The sequence below is a fragment of the Prionailurus bengalensis genome, chromosome C2 (genome assembly GCF_016509475.1).
Source record: "Prionailurus bengalensis isolate Pbe53 chromosome C2, Fcat_Pben_1.1_paternal_pri, whole genome shotgun sequence".
Classification (NCBI taxonomy): Eukaryota; Metazoa; Chordata; class Mammalia; order Carnivora; family Felidae; genus Prionailurus; species Prionailurus bengalensis.
Window position 1 is genome coordinate 111023590 of NC_057350.1, and position 20257 is coordinate 111043846.

Sequence of the window (20257 nt, forward strand, 5' to 3'; positions counted from 1 at the left end):
TATTATTGAGAGAAAATATACATGGATTTTATCTTCCTGGTTCAATAAAACTTGCATCATTATCTAGGGTCTCTCTGTCCCTAGTCATACCTTTTATCTTAAAACCTATTCTGTCTAATATTAACATAGCTACATGTAATAAATATTGTGAATATTGGGATGTTCTGCCCAGATCCTCCCTCAGGACTGAAGGAATATGTCCTTAGCTGCTGCAAGTGCTGTCAGATGACTGCCTTCACCCATCAGCCCTCTACAGGAATTGTCCTCAGCTGATGGGAATCACTTTACCCAAGGCCACTTCCCCCTGCGGATAGCCTGCATCCTATGACCAGTCAGAGCAGTTTCTAAAGGTATAGTCCCTTTGCCAATGCTCCCTGTCTCTCCACTCTCATCTGGGACTCCAAGTGAACCTCTGCATTTTCCTTATCTCTTCTCTATATGCTTCTTTGTGGGTGTTTCTCCTAGCCTCTCTTCCAGTTCACCAACTACCTAATCTGTTAAACCTAGTTCCATAATTTCTAGTGGTGGTGGTGTTTTTCCCCCCTCAGTTGCTTCTTACAGTTGTTTTGTACTGTGTTGCATTTTAAACTTTGGCTGAGATTTATCTCTATAAAGATGGTGGTTATAATTGTTCTATGCATGTAATGATTTCACTAGAGTTCCTGTAAGTATGTGTTTTCTGTATCATTGATGCTGTGTCTCCCAAATGTTTGCTAATTTGTGGAACCTTTTGAGAAATTGTTTTTGGAAATAACTGAGAACTAAGAGGATGCTAGCTTCCTGCAGAGTAAGGCTTAACTTGATTTTGTCAGGACCTCAGTGTGCTAGAAGCCCAAAGAGCAAAGTTTGCGGTCCTCCAAGCTCATATCCTCACTCCAGAACAAGCCCTTTGGAGATTTAATGCACAAGAGTGATAACTGTAGGCACTAAACTCTGCCCTGCGTTATTTGGCACTGTAGTCCCCCAAGTGGCTCTGCCTCTGCTGCTTTCTAAAGTCCAGGGAAAACGCAGAGGTAATTTGGGATATGGAGGATGGAGTAAAGAGGGGAATGGATCTTGCTAGGTTCGGAGAAGGTATATTCATCTCTTTCTTCTTCCATCACTGGCTTGAGGAAAAATCCAACAAAGATGCCTTTGATTGGTGTTTCCTATCACATGGCTGTATTATGACTAGATACATGATACAGGAGAACTAATCAGCGTTTTACGATTTACAAGTGGTGGTGTAGGCAGAATTTTAAGATGACCCACATTATCCCTGCCCCCTCCCCCCACGTGTTGCATCTGTGGTTATGTGATGTTGCATGGTAAAGGAATTTTGTGGATCTAATTAAGGTCCCAAATCAGTTTATCTGAGTTAATCCTAAGAGTGATTATCCTGTTGTAGGTCTAATAATTATGTGAGTTCCTTAAAAGCAGAGTTTTCTCCAGCTGGTAGCATAAGATGGAGTCAGATTGCAAATGTGAAAAAGATTAAACATGCCACGGCTGCCTTGAAGATGAAGGAACAGGTCCAAGAAGCTGTGAGCAACCCCCACCCCTGGCAGCCAGCAAAAAAGCAGGGTTCTTGGTCCTACAACTACAAGGAACCAAATTCTGCCAACCACAGGTATGAGCATGAAAGATACCAAGCTCTGGCTGACAAAGCAGCCAGCCAACACTTTGATGTCAGCCTAGTGAGACTGAGACTAAGCAGAGAACCTACCATGCCATATTGGCCTTCTTACTACACAACCGTGAGCTAATAAATGGATGTGGCTTAAGGCATAAAGTTTGTGGTAATCTGTCATGCAGTAAAAGAAAATACAGGAGTCGGTCTTCGCCTTCCACCAAGATTCACAAAGTGGTGAAATTTCACAAGCACAAAGGTTTGGCTACTAGGTGGCCAAAATGAGTAGGATGTAACGGGGAACCATAGACTACTTAAGATAGGCTGTTCAGTTGTGTAGTTTTGTGGAAACTGAGAAGAAATCACGGCCCAGCTCTTTAGGCCCCAGCCTTCTGGGGCAGCTGATGCCACCATGTACCCAACAAGGAAAGATCAGTGGCCTCGAACGTTAGCTATAGATCCCTTCTGAATAGACCTCTGATTTGACCCAAAATTCAGCAAATTATATACTTACTGCATTCTATAGTGAATTAAATCACACAAGTACTAAAGAACAAGTATATACAAAATCTTTATAAATTCACTTATTTCACCAAAAGTATACAAGCAGTATCAATTCACTGAGACAAAAATGAGTATTTTTGTTCTCCACAGGTCACTGAAGTCCTTGTACAAATCCAAGAAGCTATTCATAGAAACGGAACTAGGTTTGAAAACAGTACTGTGTCATGTAAAAATTACAATTCACTGTTGAAATTAAACATTGTGAATAATGTTAAGTACCTGCTGTATAACACTTTATCCAATAACAGTGTTAACTGCTTGCTAAATAAGGCTTTGATTTATAAAATGCACATATTTCCAAGACTGTTTAACATCTCTACTTATAAATTAATTCACAGGATTCCTATAGTTGCTTTTTAGCTTCAAATGGATATTAGTGAAACTAATACGAAATGATCCCCTTTGCAAGCAATGAATTTACTTTCCTTCCTAAATGCAAACATGACATGAAATTAGATTACAACCTTTTTAACCTCTCCTCTAAAGGGTCTGTGACATGAAAGAGGAGACCAATGCCTTGTTTACCAACCTGGAGACATCTCTTGCCATCAATTCACTGAGTGGCCCCGACCTCCAGGAACTCAGGGCCTGGCATGTCTTTTACATCCAGCACTGTATGCATAAGCAAAGGAGAGCAAACAAGGGACCAGAAGGCCCCGTGTGAGCCAAGCATACTGAGCAACCACACTGTGCTTCTGCTTTACTCACTTCACTCATGATCTGGGTACCTGGTTGGCAGGCAGTAGATGGGACATGTCACACACAGATCTGAGTCCTTGAATAATGTACCCTTTGCCAGGTTTTTGTCCCTTTGTGGGAGAAAAATGGAGTAGAGAGGAACATAGCTGCCGGTAAAAGTTACTTTCCCCTCTCTCAATCTTCCAAACCGTCACTCCCTATGAAATGTACTATTAAAATGATTTTTCTCTCTCCTTGCATCAATGGAAGAAATGAAGTTCTGCAGACACCCACAGTTAAGAGATCCTCCAGATCCAGCAAACAAGGCCCTTAGGACATACGAAACGGATTCCCATTAAGACCAAACTGTTATGCTTCAATTAGGTACCAGGCTGGCATCTTGATACCTTGGTGAGGCCTAAATTTTACCTTCCTTGAGACTGTATTTCAGCCAATTGCCTGTTTGGAACAGGAGTAGGAACAGTCAAAAATATTAAATTATAAAAGGCAAAAAATTATTGAAGGCAAAGCAGCCTCATGTCAGTTTATCAGCTCATTTGGGAATATTTAAAAAAAAAAAAGTACGACCCCTGTCCTACATTCAGGATTTTGTCACTTATGTGAACCATCTAAATCCTATCTTATTAGAGTAGCTCGAGTTTTATCAGGCTATACCAGTACTGGGTGAGGTGAATCTAAAAAGAAAATCTCCTAAGTAAGCTTCTCTCCTAAGGAGAAAAGAGGTGGCAAAAATTCAAGTGTCAATTTCCCTTTCCTGGGAAGAACTTTAGAAAAACTCAATAGCTCATCTTTTGAGCTCTACCAGCTCCTTATGAAATCCTCATAGCATTAGAATCATCTAAAATACAAGAGGCAGAAAACATATTTACAAAACTGGGCATTCTTTAAAAGCAACTCTTGCTAATACTGGGAAAACCATGTAAAGGAAATGTCAAAAGGGGGACAGAAACATCCTTGGCAAAGTGAGGAAAGAGAATACCAGGGTACAGCATCTAATACACATTTTTAATGCCAGAAAATGGTGAACCTAGGAGCTGCTGAGAGGCGGCCTGGTCCCTGAAGTGGACTGCTCAGCTATCTGCGGACCTAAGGAAGTTTGCAAGTGGGTGGCTGTGCACACACCGAACCTTGCGAACTAACTGGTAGCTGTTCTCATGAGAGAGCATAACCACCTGGCAAGCTTAAAGGCAAGTGTTTTCATTCTTTTAATTAAACAGGCTGTGTTAAAATTCACAACAAAGCCAGCCCAGAACCAAGCAGCCTGCTGTGATGTAGTGCAAATCTCGCGGTAACGCAAGGCCGTCGAGAGGCTACACATTGGTTTCCAGTCCTAGCAAGCGTCCCATTCTCTCCACGTTCTTGTCAATTGTAGCCTGACAGGTTATCTCCTTGGCACATTCCATAGGAAACCAGCCTCTCTCTCCGTCTCGCAGTCGTTCCCCCTCATACCAGCCTGCAAACAGGAACAGAGTCTTCATGAAGCAATGAGTGTCTGGATGAATCTGGACCCTGCCTGGCTCTGAGGAGGATGTACCCCAGCTTGTGCATGACGTGATGGAAGGTGAGGAGAAAGTGCAACATAGGGAAGGGCCTCAAGGAGGAATGAATGACATACCCGAGGTGGCACACAATCAGGAACCCTGAAGGGAGAAGGTTGAAAAGAGCCTGGGAGCTTGGGCTGGGCTGGAGAAGGGGATGCTGTGCATAGGTAGGGGCAGCAGGAAAAAGATTTTTTTTTTCCTTAAGTGAGGAAGGAAGAACCTCAAAATGAGAAGTCACTGGGGGAGTAGGAAGGAAGGGAAACATGGTTCCTTTTGAATAATACACCATGTGACTGCATTCCTATTCAGAAACAAAAGCAATGGTGTAACTAGAGGAAAGGCAGGAGCAAATGAGCAAACAAACCAAAGGGATATGAAATATGAGCGAGGTTTAATAATGAAATGAGACTCTTTGGTTCTTTGGCACCCTGAATGCTGCACCAGGAGTATCCCTAAGAACACCCACTTACCATCGCTGACACGTTGATAGATGAGAACCACATCCGCCACCTGTAGGGAGAGTTCGTCTGGCTGTTTGGCAGTGAAGGATCTAATGATTTCTACCTGGGTCAGTGCTGCGGGGGTAAAGGGGACATACTAAGCTCCCAGTAACAGAACAGGTACAAATCAATACAGTATATTTACTCAATCTTTCTGTGCAATTCAAGGCCAGCTTGACAGAAACAAGTTAAGTTTCTATCAAGCAGAAACTCTGTTCCTCGAACAGTCTTATTTTGTTAAGAGCTTTAGAACTTTAGAAGCTCAGGATCAAGAGAAGCCTTTTATGATGCATGCATCCCCTCAAAAATAACCTTGATAAGGAGCCATTAGTCATGTCACATAATAGAGCAGACAACAGCCATTGTGCATTGGGGAAACTGAGGCCAGACAGATTAGGTGATGTGCCAAGGCCATGCAACTAGTGATAAAGTCTGCAGTACCCCCATTCTCCCGGTTCCCACCCAGGGGCTTTTCCCTAGTTCACCAGCACAGGAAAGCTGCCAAATAAGGTCAGAAATAAAAGGAGCTCCAACTGAAAGTCAAACAATATTTCGAGTTCTCCCAACATGCTGGCTCATAACAATTGTAACTTTAGTGACTTGATACTGACATGAGTTCTTAATTTTTTTTAAATATAATACTTGATTTTAGGCAACTTTTAAACTAATCACTTTAGCTTTGGCTCTAAGCTTAAAGCTATGATCTCTGAGTGCTCCAAGCTAACCACTCTGGCTGCCCTAGTTCTTTCGTTTTGACCGTCCAGCTAGAAACATCCAGAAAAACATAAAATCAAAGTTAAGGTGCTACTAAGCACATGACACCACCCTTTATTTACTGCATCAGTTTCTACTTCCCTAGAAGAAGGAAATGTATTTTCTTAATGTTATCACTTTAATAAATAAGGTCAAAAGGAATGGTAACATAATTTTCTTTAAGATTAAAAAATACATTCCACTTTGATTCAGACTGTCAGTATGAAGAAGGCTTAAACGTGCAACTCCTGCCCACTAACAACTGCTGAAAATCGAAGAGGTTTACAGTACAAGCAGAGATTTCAATGTAAGTTACTTAACTTAATCCTGACAATATCCCTGCATTGTATATAGGGATACCCCTGACTTGCAGATGCACAGGCTCAGGAAGGCTGTGCAACAATTGGCCATGTTTACGCAACAAAGAACTGTACCTTGGATTTGAATTCAGACCCCCTGACCTCCAAGGCAGGGATCACACAGTTCTGACATAGGGCCACAGGAAGGAAAGCCTGGAGGAAACTTACAGCGTGGGTATTGTGGCCATTAAGCACTAATAACCCAGCGTCCAGCAGGGGGCACAGTCCCTCCACATTCCAGAGCAGGCTGCCCTCCAGGTACTTACAGGTTCGGTCCAGAGGTTGCTTCCCACTACTGTGTCCCAGGGCGGTGATCCAGCGGGCTCGCTCGCTCCTAAAACACACAGAGCATATCCAACTGAGAGATTCAAGGTGTGTGGACACAGAATGCAAAGCCATTCCCAGAAAACAGGGAGAGACTCCCCAGAGAGTTATGGGGGTGTATGAGTTATTTAAAAAGGATAACCTGGGGAATCTAGGCTGAAAATTAGTCAACACTGTTAAAACAGATTCTGAATGAATTTGACTAATTATTGATTAAACAGAATTTAAGTTTAATATTTTTAAATTTTTTTAATGTTTATTTTTTGTGAGAGAAAGACACAGAGCATGAGCAGAGGAAATGTAGAGAGAGAGAGAGGGAGATACAGAATCCGAAGCAGGGTCCAGACTCTGAGCTGTCAGCACAGAGCCCGATGTGGGGGCTCAAACTCAGGAACCACAAGATCATGACCTGAGCTGATGTCGGACGCTAAACCGACTGAGCCATCCAGTTGCCCCTCAACATTTTTTAAATTTAAATTCAAGTTAGTTAACATACAGAGTGGTTTTGGCTACAGGTGTCGAACCCAGTGATTCATCTCTTACATATGACACCACTATTTAATAAAGAGCTGATTACACTATCACATAATCACATAAAGATATTTAGTATATTCAGTCTGATATTTTAACATTTCAAAAAGGTGAATTTCATTTAAAAAAACTCCTAGTAAATCAGTTTCTCTACACTCTCTTCTTTCCCCACACTCAAACCATTTCACAAAGATGAGAAACTTGACCTAAAGTTGTGTAGTTCTTTATACAGCTAATACTGCCAAACATGAGCCTTATTGAAATAAAAATTCTTTGAACATTTTTAGACTGTTCACAAATGCTTAAAATGGCTTAATGAATACAGCCAAAAAAATGTTGAGGGGAAAAAACGAACCGGGACTTTTTATATAAAGCCATCATTACATGAAACAAAACAATTATTTAAAGGATCAGAAGTTTCAGATAAGCATTATTCCATAATTCAGTTATCCTCCGAAGGTCCAGTATCAAGATTGCAATTAAGTAAATAAGGCTCACACACACACTTTGAAATCTTTGAGGCACTTAGTAACTAACCCATACTACATAGCAGACACAAGCATGTGACATCCATTACTTCATGTAATCCTCCAAAAGCCCATTTAAAGGATGAGAAAGAAGGCTGTGTGGAGGTCCCAAGTCAAGTGATACAAGTCGCCAGTTTTTATAAGGCACTCCACTGTCTTTTTTTTTTTTTTTTTAATTTTTTTTTCAACGTTTATTTATTTTGGGACAGAGAGAGACAGAGCATGAACGGGGGAGGGGCAGAGAGAGAGGGAGACACAGAATCGGAAACAGGCTCCAGGCTCCGAGCCATCAGCCCAGAGCCCGACGCGGGGCTCGAACTCCCGGACCGCGAGATCGTGACCTGGCTGAAGTCGGACGCTTAACCGACTGCACCACCCAGGCGCCCCAACCACTGTCTTAAGAAGGGGCACCTTGGGGTGCCTGGGTGGCGCAGTCGGTTAAGCGTCCGACTTCAGCCAGGTCACGATCTCGCGGTCCGGGAGTTCGAGCCCCGCGTCGGGCTCTGGGCTGATGGCTCGGAGCCTGGAGCCTGTTTCCGATTCTGTGTCTCCCTCTCTCTCTGCCCCTCCCCTGTTCATGCTCTGTCTCTCTCTGTCCCAAAAAAAAAAAAAACGTTGAAAAAAAAAAAAAAAAAAGAAGGGGCACCTTTATGCCCGTACTTGAAATACATTTTTTTCTCCTGTAACAGCTTGTACCTAAAGATGGTTGTCACCCTTGCCCCATCTTCTCCGCCCCTCAAGCATCCTTCCACACAGACTGCTTGTGAGCCAGGGGCATGCCACACTGTTCCACACCCTTTCCTGCCCGTTCCCACTCTCAAGTAGAACCTCTGTTTCCACCCCTCATACTCATTAATGAAGAATATCCATAAAACAATGCACAAATCTTAAGTGTATACAGATCTGCGAGTGCTTATGTAGGTGCACCCAACACCTTGTGTCCCTTTCCCATCAATAACCTCCCACAAAGGGAACCACCACCAGAGACTCATTTTACCTGTCGTGTACTTTATAATGGAATTCTTCAGCATGTCCACTCAATCTTGCAAACACAAGCCTCACCTCCTCCAGCTGGCCTCCTCTGATGCAGGAGCCCACACCTCCATCCCCATCCAGTTTGCCAATTCTGCTCCCACGCACTCCTCTGCTCAGCCCTATCCCTTTGCTGGCCAGCTGGAAGCCTCACGAAGGCAGGCATCTTGCCCGTTCAGTTCACTGCCATATCTCCAGAACATAACCAAGGCCTATAAAGATCTGTTAACTGGATGATCATGACCCCCATTTAGTGGCTTGTCTGTTTCTCTTGGCCATAAACTTCAGGAGGTAAGGCATTGGGTCTTGTTCTAAATAGTTATTAGAGCACTTATGTGCCAGCTGTGCTACTTTTTTGTATTTGGTGAGTACCATCTAATTTAATCTTTAGGACAATACTGAAATTAAATATTACCATTCTTCCCCCCCACACCCTCCAGAGGACAAAGCTGGAGTGTTAATAAGCATTTGTGCACAGTGACACAGCTAAGTGATGGAGTCAGAAAATAAGCCAGGTAGGGGTGCCTGGGGGGCTCAGTCAGTTGAGCGTCCGACTTCAGCTCAGGTCATGATCTCACAGCTCGTGAGTTCGAGCCCCATGTCAGGCTCTATGCTGACAGCTCAGAGCCTGGAGCCTGCTTTGGATTCTGTGTCTCTCTCTCGAAAATAAAATAAAACATTAAAAAAAATTAAAAAAAAAAAAAAGAAGAAGGCAGTCTGGGATCTAGAAGGTGATGCTCCCTATCAGGTGCTCTCAAAGTAATGAGGGAAGTCAGGAAGGGTAGAAACTGCGATGTGCTAAAAGACACACTTAGTTAAGAAAATGAGGCTGGGCCCTAATCAAGCTGATGCATCAGGTAGTAATGTGCACAATTTGTGTAGAAACCGATGATACAGCTTGCTTTAAAAAACAAAACAACAAAAATAGTATAGGACACAAAGGGCCTCGGGGTGGTTTTATAAGGAACAAGTTTTATAAAGCACAGCCTTCTTTAAAATAATCTTAAGCCAACACTTAAATCCTTGATATCATCTCTGTCAGATATAAGATCTATTTTTTACTTGGGCTCAACTGGAAATTTCCAAAGTACAAAGGTAACTGAAAACTAAATAATACTGTACAGATGGAAAAATTGTTCACCGAGAGACATCTAAAATGATCCACGTGCCATTCCCAAACAAGTCAGCCTCCTCCTTGCCTTACCGTGCGTCTTCACACGGCCCTGACTCCTGTCTGCGGCCCTTCAGTTAGACTCCCAGGCACAGCCCGCCTCTGGCACCGAGTGGCCAGTTTCAGTGACAGGCCTGACCTTGCAGACAGTTTCCAGAAATCCAGATGAAACCTTTCACTCGTGTGGCATGCTGCCTGGATGCTAATGGCATCCCTTAGACACGGCAGCCTCTCACAGAGACTCGAGAGGACAGAACAAGACACTCCTTGTTGCCCTCACTGAAAGGAGCCGCTTCTTGAAATGGCTTCAATGAAGCCAGTCCCACCCCCTCTTACATGCCGTCAAAACCGCACAACTTTCCCCGGGGCCTCCCAGAGCCCTGCCAAGGAGCTGCTTCCCACTATGCAGCAGAAAACACTGCCTCCCTAAAGCAGGGAGGAGACTCCCTCAATATAAGAGGGAATTCTGAGAACAAGAAAAGCCAGGGCACAGACCTACCCATTATTAAACTGAGATATCAAGCCCAGGGCTCACTTGCAGACAGCTATCTTCTCCAGGGACAATATGAAACAATCAACATGAATTCACAGTCCACCCCACACCCCGTTCGCAGACTTTTCCCTTTGCCCAAATAAAGTGAGAGAATAAGTAACGCCACTCATGTGGACCTGGGCACATCAACGTCTAAGACACCCGAACGCTGCTCCCTTAGACCAACATCCACTGAGCGCTTCCTGCCTTTGCATGAGCCCTGTGCTAAGATGGGGTTGCAAAGTGAGTAAAACAGGGTCTCTTGCTCTCCACAGCCTTCAGTGTGAAGGAGCAGAGAGGGAAGCAAACAAACACAAAATCCAGCACAGTATGCAGTGGGCTGTGGCGGAACATTCTGCTTAAAACATGGCACCCAGGGAGAGAAAGAAGACTGAGAAGAGACGTTCCACATAAATATCTGCAAGTAGAGTCCTTTCCTAAGACCTGTGTTCCTCATGCACAGCATAAAATTAAGCACCTGCAGTTCCCTACTCAGGAGTCAGATGTGGTAGCACCATGGCCTGCCTCTCATACAATTAAGCACAGTAGGCTTAAACTTAATTGCATAAAGGTCGAAATCACAAAGCTGGATTTCTCATTGAATGCCAGGCATCTGCTAGAAAAGACAGATATGTACTGAGAAAAATGGGAGAGCAGGCTTTGAAACAAAGAGGCAGGGCTGCAGAACAGACAGGGGCTGTTGAACCTTCTCTGTGTCCCTCTTACAGTGGCAGCTGGCTAGATACCTTTTGTGTTTCTTGTCACAGCCTACAAATTTACCTGGGGTTCCTTTTGAAACTCCTACACCCACGGCCTTTGGGGGAAAGTCCTTCAAGCCTTTGTAAAGAGCAGGTTTGTGAGGATGGTTGTTTTTGTTCGTTCCCTCACACACTCAGTTCAACCAGATGAGTTCTGATCCATGAAAGAAAACCCACAGGGTAAAAAAATGTCATCATGAATGCTGTGCATCAGAATCTTACAAAGCTGGACACATGTTCACAACTTACCTAATTTAAAAAATCTAACCAAAGCAATTCTCTTAGCCCACTAAGAGGGTTCTAAAATTCAGATTTTGTGACGTTATATAATTAAGCCAATTATTTCTTGAATTATCTGTTTCCTCGATGATATGAGACCCATATCATCACCTGCCCTCCTGCTGAAGTGGGGCTGGTGATGACGATCACAGAAGATCATGTGCTTTGAGGGGCACTATGCAGTGTAAGAGATCATTCCTGGATGTGGATTCCAGATTCAACGAGGGGAAAAATACTACAACCTATGATAAATATATTTTTTGCACATAAATTACCATCTATTGTGGATTATTTTTTTTTAGAGGATGAAGTACAAGAGCATGTCAGACATACTATGTACAATTTTATTCCACTTACTTCCTGTTGTTAATTAAATCATTAACAGAAGCAGGAAGGCCGCAGACTCCCTGGCAAACAATGCGCCTTTATGAGGAGGCCCGGGAATTGGTCATCTGGATGGCTGACAGGACCAGCCACATTCACAAGGCTTCTACTTCTTTCAGTGAGGGAGAAATTTTGAGAAGGATCTTTGATTATGGTTTAAGGTGATTGTATCCTACAGCTCAACACAATGGATAAAGAAAATGTGCGTTTGTCACTGAGCATGTCCTGATGTCTCACGGCCGCATACACGGAGCCCAAATGCCATTCACATTCCACTGTAAACCCAGGAAGCCAAGGACGCCACTTGCTGCAGCCTCTGGTCTGTGCCAGCTGCAGCTGTGTGTGCTTCCTCTTAATGAAGGCAGACAATGGGGGCTCTCCGGCTCCCACATTCCTCTAGAAAGGCCCAGAGGGAGAAGAATGACAGTGGTAAAATATTCATCCTTTGTCCTTTTATAAAAGATAAGCTTTTGTACTTTTCACAGACTACTGTCTCATTAACAATGTGACTTAAGATTTTGAACGGCAGACAGAGATAACACCATCTACATGGGTTAGATGTACATCCTAAGAAAATTTTAACCACATCCTTTATAGCAATCTTTGAAAAACAAGTGGAACGTAGAGAACACTTGCCTCAGCAGCACAAAAAGGACAGTGAATAAAGACTGACAGGGAAGCGATACTTCCCTACACGTGGTTACTATTTATTCTACCTTGCCTTCTAGAAAAGCTAACTATATTAATTATGGGTCAGTCCCAAAAATATGTATTGGGAACTGGCCACGGACAAAAGTGAGACAAAAGACAAAGCTGGAGTTGAGTGTAGGGATTAGTAATAAAACCACGCAAAACTGGAGAGAAGGAGAATCATTAGGACACTACAGGGTGTCTCAAAAGAGAAGTGATAGATAGGTTGTCCTCGGGAATGTGGAAAGATGCAATGGACTTTTTCACAGGAAGAACTGGCAGATGACAGATTTGTTCAGACCTGGAAGCATCACAAATGGCACTAGTCTCCAGATTGGATCAACTCGAAATGGTGCCAATGGTACCACTTTACCACTTACAGAAATGTGTGTTTAGGGAAAGCAGTGGGTAGCTGACTGGCTCAGGTAGGCTGCATTTCTGATGGGAGAGCAAATAAGGATGGTTAGAAATGGAAGGAAAGCTAAGAGAGTACAGATAACAGGTGAAGAAAAAATCTTAAAAAGGGAGTCAGGGTGAATGAGCTGAACAGTCAACAAAATGAAATGACACTGGAGGTAAAGAAAGGAAGACTGTTGAATGGGGCAACTAGGAAGCCACTACTCATCTTTCGATGGAACAGCCTTAACAGGGACGCAGAGGAAGAAGTCATACTGAAGACCCTTAAGGAACAACTTAACATGGTACTAGCTGCTCAAACCTAAAATCCAAAACATCATCAATTCGTCTCTCACAGCCACCCCAACTCATCCAATCCGTAAATTCATCCTATTCTCTGCCTCCGAAATAGCGTGTTTCTATCTCCCCTCTCAGACCACAGCCCAAGCCACTGCCAGGACTCCCCTTGACTACTGCAACAGGACCCTATTTGCTCTCTTCTGCCCCCATTCCAATCTTCCGGAGAACTTCCTGCCATGACTTAAAAGGCTCTACACGCTTGCTTCTCAAAATACGTGTGGTGAAGAACCAGTCCTCACCCCCCCCACCTCAACCTCCTATCCCATCCACTGTGAACCAAGTGTTCTTAGAAATACAAAATGAGTTACTGGTAAAATAATCACATGCTTTGATGATGCAGAAATGTCGAAATGCTCTAAGTTCTTAATTCCTTCCCTCATGCACAGGAGGTTATGGTTTGAGGACTGATGGCCCACGGGCCATACTAGAATAGCTCTGCTCTTGAAATCATCTGGCCTCTGTTGGCCTCTTGACCACCCACTCTCTCCTTGGTTTATTCTGATCTAGCCATTTTCACGATGTTCAAGCCAAGTTTGACAACATCAAACTCGTTTCTCTAGAAGTTTTGCATTTGTTGTTTCCTTTGCCTAGAATATTCTGGCCCTGCATTTTCCCACAGGCTGACTCCCCCTTGTCACTCAGGGTTCAGTTCAAATGTCACCTCAGAGAAGTCTTCCTGCGCCATCTATTCTGTTTTTTATTATGGAAATGAAACAATATGATGCCCTAAATTTACCATCTGAGTTTCCACAAATGTTTTTCCTTTTTAGTCTATGCACCTAAGAATACAATTCACGTTTTAATAATTTCTCACATTTAATAGCAAGTGGCGGGGCACCAGGGTGGCTCAGTCAGTTAAGCATCTGACTTCGGCTCAGGTCATGATCTCATGGCTGGTGAGTTCAAGCCCCGCATCGGGCTCTGTGCTGACAGCTCGGAGCTTGGAGCCTGCTTCGGATTCTGTGTCTCCCTCTATCTCTGACCTTCCCCCGTTCATGCTCTCTCTGTGTCTCAAAAATAAATAAACATTAAAAAAAAAATTGAAATAGCAAGTGGCTTCCTGGAGTTTCCCTTCTAGGGAAAAAGGGCCAAATGGCAAGGTAGGGGTGGACTAGTCTGACTGGTGGCATCTCAGTAGGAAGATTCAAATTTGTTACCAGAAAGAACACTAGATTCAGGAGGGTCCGGGTCTAGTCCCAGCTTTGGCAACAACTCACTTCCTGTATGACCTCAGGCAAATCATATCACCTTTGTCTCATTTTACATATGGGAGAAAAAATGAGGGAAGTGGAGTACCAACCAGTAATTAGGGCCACTACATATTTTACTGTCTAAACAAGACACCTTTGAGAGTCAAAGTGGGTGCTATTGTTAGTTGTGCCAGAACAGACATTATACTGATCCTGAAGAAACCAAGATGTATGGTCACTTTACTTCAGCTCAGTTTTATCCTCTAGAAACCCCTATGGGACCCTTCCTCATGTTCTATGGCTGGCTCCATATGGCACATCCCGGATGCTCAATGTTTACCCCATTTCCTTTTGGGAAGCTTTTCTACATTCTTTATGTAATCAAAGTTATTGATCTGTTCTACAATTTCACCATTATAATGACTGAACTGTTGTGTCAAACAGCTGCACCCCTCCTGCTGATTTTACATTCTGTATATCCCCACATGATCTCTGCTGACAACAGTTTTTCAAAGAAGGTAAATATTTAGGTATGAACCACCTCCTTTTTCAAACCAAAGAATAAGTAGACAAAGGACATTAGTAACTAGTATAAAGTACTGCAGATATTAAAAGGCCAGAACGGTGGTGAAAACCTGGTTTTCTCAACCAGTTTGCTAATAGGCCACCTTAATCACACATAACATACAAGAGAAGAAACTTCAAAAACATATATTCACCTAGAAATTTTGCAAATCTTAGAAGCAAAGAAAATATTCTACGTAGACCAAAACTCTGATTGCTCAAAACCAGTTCGGCCCAGGGCTGACCTGCACTTTTTCCAACATGGCATATAATAATTTGCTAGACTTTTAAACAGTGAATTGTTTTCTGGGGTTTTTTTGGTTTTTTTTTAAGGAAAGTACATCCTGGCTGTAACATTTTCTTTCAATACAAATGCTATTTTATGACTTGTATGCTTAAAGATGTTTGTTTATTTATTTTTCCACTGATACCTAAGTTGGTGGTGGAGGGGAGAAGAGTGAGGGAGTCACTCCTGTACCCAAGGAGACCTCTGCCTCTCTGGAATGTTCTACACATAGGAGTCAGACCCATGGCTCATATCATTTATGGGTGACATAACTCAATATTCTGAGAACATTTCTGATTGAGGAAATGAATATACCATTCAGTCCATGGCAAGATCAAAAGGCAAGAAGGTAAACAAATGCTACAGAATGTCCCAGAAAAGGATCTAGCCTTGGTATAAAAAGAACTGGACGTGTCGGTTTACTTCCTACTTTGCTGGAATAATCTCAGAAACAAGGGGTGGAGGCTACATAAATTATGAAAGAGACAGTCAGGAAAAGCTCTGCTGATACGTTGGCAAGACCTGAATATAGAACAAACAATCCTAAAAAAGAAAAAGAAAGAGAACAAACAATCCTTATAAACACAGAGGAAAGGAAAACACAAAGCAAAACCAGCAACACTTTCACCATTACTAACTAAAACTGACAACTGAAAATCTGTTTGAGAATTCTCTAAAATCTCTGGATAAGCACTCATCTCCAAAGCCTTTAAAGACTTTTCACCCTTAAAATCATATAAGATCCAAAGCTTAGACATACTAAATTCTCTTTTAAAGAGAGGCTTCCCCAGAGGAAGGCTGGGTCTGTCTTCACTGGACAAGAGGTTTAATCACTTCCAGAGTTGAAGAAATGCCTTCCTGAGCCCTGGTCTTACGTGTGTCTCATGCTGGTCATCTGCACAGACCAGCAGTAGCACCCACCCAGAGGAGCAAATACAGGAACGTGCCTGGAATGCTGCAGGCTCCTTCAGCAATTTCATGGAAGAGCTCTGGCACCTTAAGAAAAGGCATTTCTTTGTTTCGTAAACAAACACATAGAATGAAGCTCCTTTTCTTATTCCCTCTGCTAACTCTCAAGTTCATTTGGAATACTCTATTTTGGCAAATTTTCAAATCTCAAATGGAGTTTACATCAACCTATCCCTCTTGGTTTTCTTTAGCCTTTGAAAAGTTACTTCTAGTGCCAAAAAGATACGAAATGATCGCCGAAATGATCGCCGAAAACATTTTATATGGATGCTTTGTAATTGTAATCTTTTTCTGATGTCTCTCTTTAAAGACCCAGAAACACTGTTAAAATACTCTCAAGAGGTAGGGACACCTCTCTGGGTTTACTTTCATTAAGATTTTGCTACAGTCTCAGGGTTGTTATTCACCAGCTGCTGATCCATTTTAATTTCACCACCTGGGAACCTTGGCAGATTTGGGTGGGAGGTATGCGTAGGATGATCCCTGAGGATAAGAGTCAGAGAACTTCCCCTTTCCTCTACTGTTCCACCCAACATAATACCGGCCTGTGATGACTGTTTCAAGAGGAGGTCTCCAGCTTCCAAACAAATAAATTGTTCAACTGTCTCTAAATGGACCAAACCATGGGGGTAGACTTGAAAATTAAGCTCGCTTGCTTTCATCCATCCAGTGTGAGGACGGACTGCACCATGACCACTAGTACACCAGCAGACACACACAGCGGGACTCTCTATTTAGCCTCGGCATCAACTCTGATGGGAAAGTGGATTCATTAATGTTTCCCCAAACCAAGTATCTCTTTTGATAGAAATCATCAGGCTTTTTGCTGTCTAGCTGAAGGCAGGTGACTACAAAATGGCCTTACCTCCTTTATCTGGGAAAACTTACAGCCTACGTGGAAACTACCAGGTGTCAACTACCCATGGCTCATGGGTCATATCTTTATCAGTGATTAAAATAAAGTGATTTTTAAACCACTTTCTAAATATAAAAGCACACCACCTAAAGCACAATGCACCCATCAGGATTCATGAAGATGAAAATAACACCCATCTCTAGAGATGTTGAGAGGATCACAATGAAAAGATGAGATTCTCCATGAAGCACCTAGACCCAGCGTGTGGGGCATAATAGGTACTCAGCAAAAAATACATAGTAGCTACTGTTCACCAGTTTTTTAGAGAGTCTCAGACCAAGGGTAAGTAATTAGGGAAGAATGACACCAGATAATTCTGAAACCATCCCTGTCCGTACTTACTGTGTCTCAGCCCCTAGCAGCATTTCCACTTTCTCACTCGCATGGTTACTCAGGACTGTCAGAGTAAAGAGGTGGCTGGCAGAGCTCTGTCTTGAATAAAGCATTGTAGAACTGTTCTTCCCTGGAGAAGAATTAAGCTCTTCATTGTCACAAGATTCCACCAATAGCTGATCTCTTAAGGAATAATCATTGACGTTGTAACTTTCTTCACTAGAAGGAAAAGGGAAAAGAACAGGTCAACAATTCAATGGATAAGACTATGACACTGTCCATTTTCAAGTCACATTCAGGGAGAAGGTGATGGGGAGGAAGGAAGGATAGGAGGAGAATGATTTATTTAAAACTTTTTTTAATGATTATTTTTGAGACAGAGACAGAGCACGTGTGAGGGAGGGGCAGAGAGAGAGGGAAACACAGAATCTGAAGCAGGCTCCAGGCTCTGAGCTCTCAGCACAGAGCCTGATGCGGGGCTTGAACTCACGAACCATGAGATTATGACTTGAGCTGAAGTCAGACGCTTAACCGACTGAGCCACCCAGGCATCCTGAAAATGATTTATTTTAAAATAGGAACTAGAGGGGCGCTTGGGTGGCTCAGTTGGTTAGGCAACCGACTTTGGCTCAGGTCATGATCTCAGTTTGTGAGTTCGAGCCCCACGTCAGGCTCTGTGCTGACAGCTCAGAGCCTGGAGCCTGCTTCAGATTCTGTGTCTCCCCCTCTCTCTAGCCCTCCCTGCTCATGCTCTGTGTCTGTCTCTCAATGATAAATAAACATTAAAAAAATTTTTTAAATGAACTAGAATCTGAATTATATATACTGATTATGAATCAATATAATCTTCCCGAATTAAGCCTGTTAATTACTATTTTTCTGCAATGTATAAATTGTATCTCAGGTTTGAAAGCAATATTAAAAATAATGCTGGGGAAGGGGCACCTGGGTGGTTCAGTCAGTTAAGCATCCAACTTCAGCTCAGGTCATGATCTTGTGGTATGTGAGTTTGAGCCCTGCATCGGGCTCTGTGCTGACAGCTCAGAGCCTGGAGCCTGCTTCGGATTCTGTGTCTCCCTCTCTATCTGCGCTACCCAGCTTGTGCTCTCTCTTTCAAAAAAATAAACATTAAAAAAAAGTTTTTTTTTTTTTAAATAATGCTAGGGGCACCTGGGTGGCTCAGTGAGTTGAGTGTTGGACATGGGCTCAGGTCATGATCTTGCAGTTTCTGAGTTGGGGCCCATTTCAGGCTTTCTACTGTTGGCCTGTCAGTGCAGAGCCCGCTTCAGATCCTCTGTCCCCCTCTCTCTGCCCCTCCGTGACTTGTGCACTCCAAAAAATAAATATTTAAAAACAAAACAAATAATGCTAAACCCTAGCTTTCATTTTACATTATCCTGGAACTGGATAATGTATTACAAGTGAGACAACATGCATAGTGGTAATGCTCGAACAGGCACATTTCCCCAGTCTTCCCTCTGTCCGCAGAATAAAGAGGGAGCCCCAAACCTACCCATGCTCTGGATAACAACAGCTCAGTCCCAGCCTCCAAGCCACCAGACATAGGAGGGAAGAAGAGCCTTGGAGATCTGCCTAAGCCATCCTTCTAACACACACAGCCTCACCACCTGCTTCAGAAACCACCAGGAGACTGATTTCTCTATCCCTGCTTATGCCCATGATCCCAGTATTCTCCATTCCCCTGGAATCTCATCCCCATAGCACTGTGAACACACCTAATCTGCCTCTATCTCCCTGAGCTCCTCAGCTTGTTCCTGAACCCCTTCTGTGTCTTCCAGAAATGGACCTCATATAGGGAATCCAGCAGAATCTTGTAAATCCTCAGCTCTGTCCTTGAACCCTCCCTTTACCTTCTTGCCTTAACAGAAGCTTGGCTCTCCCTAGAAAACATGGCCTCCCCATAAGGCTTTCTATCAGCTGGTTTCTCATGCTGCTGCTAGACAGTGATCACTTCTTCCTCCCAAAAAGTCCTTCGCTTTGAAGCTCATGCTGTCCGGCTCTATCTCATAATCAAAGTCAAGGAAAGACTCCCAGTTGAGTTATCTGTCCTTATGAGTTTAGTTGCTGGCTCACGGTCCCCCTACAACACTACTTTCTTGAATTTCCACACAGGGGAGACTTCCATTAACCCGGCTTGTCAGTTCCTTGACTTCCCCTTCCCCAACCATCTTACCTTCTGTCCTTCAGCTACCCCACCATTGTCATACCCTAGACCTTGTCATTGAAATCAACTGCAATGTCTCTGTAATCCCAATGTCAAACACCCTCTCCAACCATCTGTCTCTCCTACTCCCCTCTTCTTCTAATCCTCAACCCCAATGATTCTTTTTTTTTTAAATTGTTTTTAACGAGTATTTATTTTTTAGAGAGAGAGATTCAGAGCATTAGAGGAGGAGAGGCAGAGAGAGAGGGAGACACAGAAACCGAAGGAGGCTCCAGGCTCTGAGCTGTCAGCACAAAGCCCGACACAGGGCTCAAACTCATGAACCATGAGATCATGACCTGAGCCTAAGTTGGACGCTCAACCGACTGAGCCACCCAGGTGCCCCTCAACCCCAATGATTCTTTAGCCCACTGACTCTACCACCTTTCCCCTGTCCTTAAACCCTTTATGCTTACTAGATTACCCAGCTTGGATTTCTAGGGATGTAGTTATAATCACCACGTGTATACATGCTCATCTCTTTGGCAAATCCCAACCCTGGTTAGATACAGCTCTCCCTCTACTCCACATCTGTGCCCTTGCAGCTGAACATGGGAAAGCTCAAGAAATAACTGCTGAATAAATGGATGACTATGCAATATATTCTAATATATTCTAGGAACAATATTAAATATTCACCTTATTGAATAATAAATGCAAATGTATGAACTCAGGGGAGCTATGAGAAAATTAAACTCCTCATGCCCAACTACACTAGGCATTTCAGGATAGGCCGCTTTGCTCAATATTTCTTAGAATTTCTTTC

At 43.2% G+C, this 20257-nt stretch overlaps 1 protein-coding gene across 1 annotated transcript in view; it reads right to left on the reverse strand.

Moving 5' to 3' along the window:
- Nucleotides 1–2163: 2163 nt before the first annotated feature.
- Nucleotides 2164–20257, reverse strand: part of ARHGEF26 (Rho guanine nucleotide exchange factor 26) — a 128428-nt gene continuing 110334 nt past the window's right edge. Inside the window, exons 11-14 of the mRNA XM_043595081.1 lie at nucleotides 17277–17486; nucleotides 6292–6359; nucleotides 4884–4988; nucleotides 2164–4325 (exon numbers count right to left, since the gene is read on the reverse strand). Of these exons, the coding sequence (XP_043451016.1) occupies nucleotides 4183–4325; nucleotides 4884–4988; nucleotides 6292–6359; nucleotides 17277–17486 (526 nt within the window). The 3' untranslated portion in view covers nucleotides 2164–4182. The remainder of the gene's footprint in view (nucleotides 4326–4883; nucleotides 4989–6291; nucleotides 6360–17276; nucleotides 17487–20257) is intronic.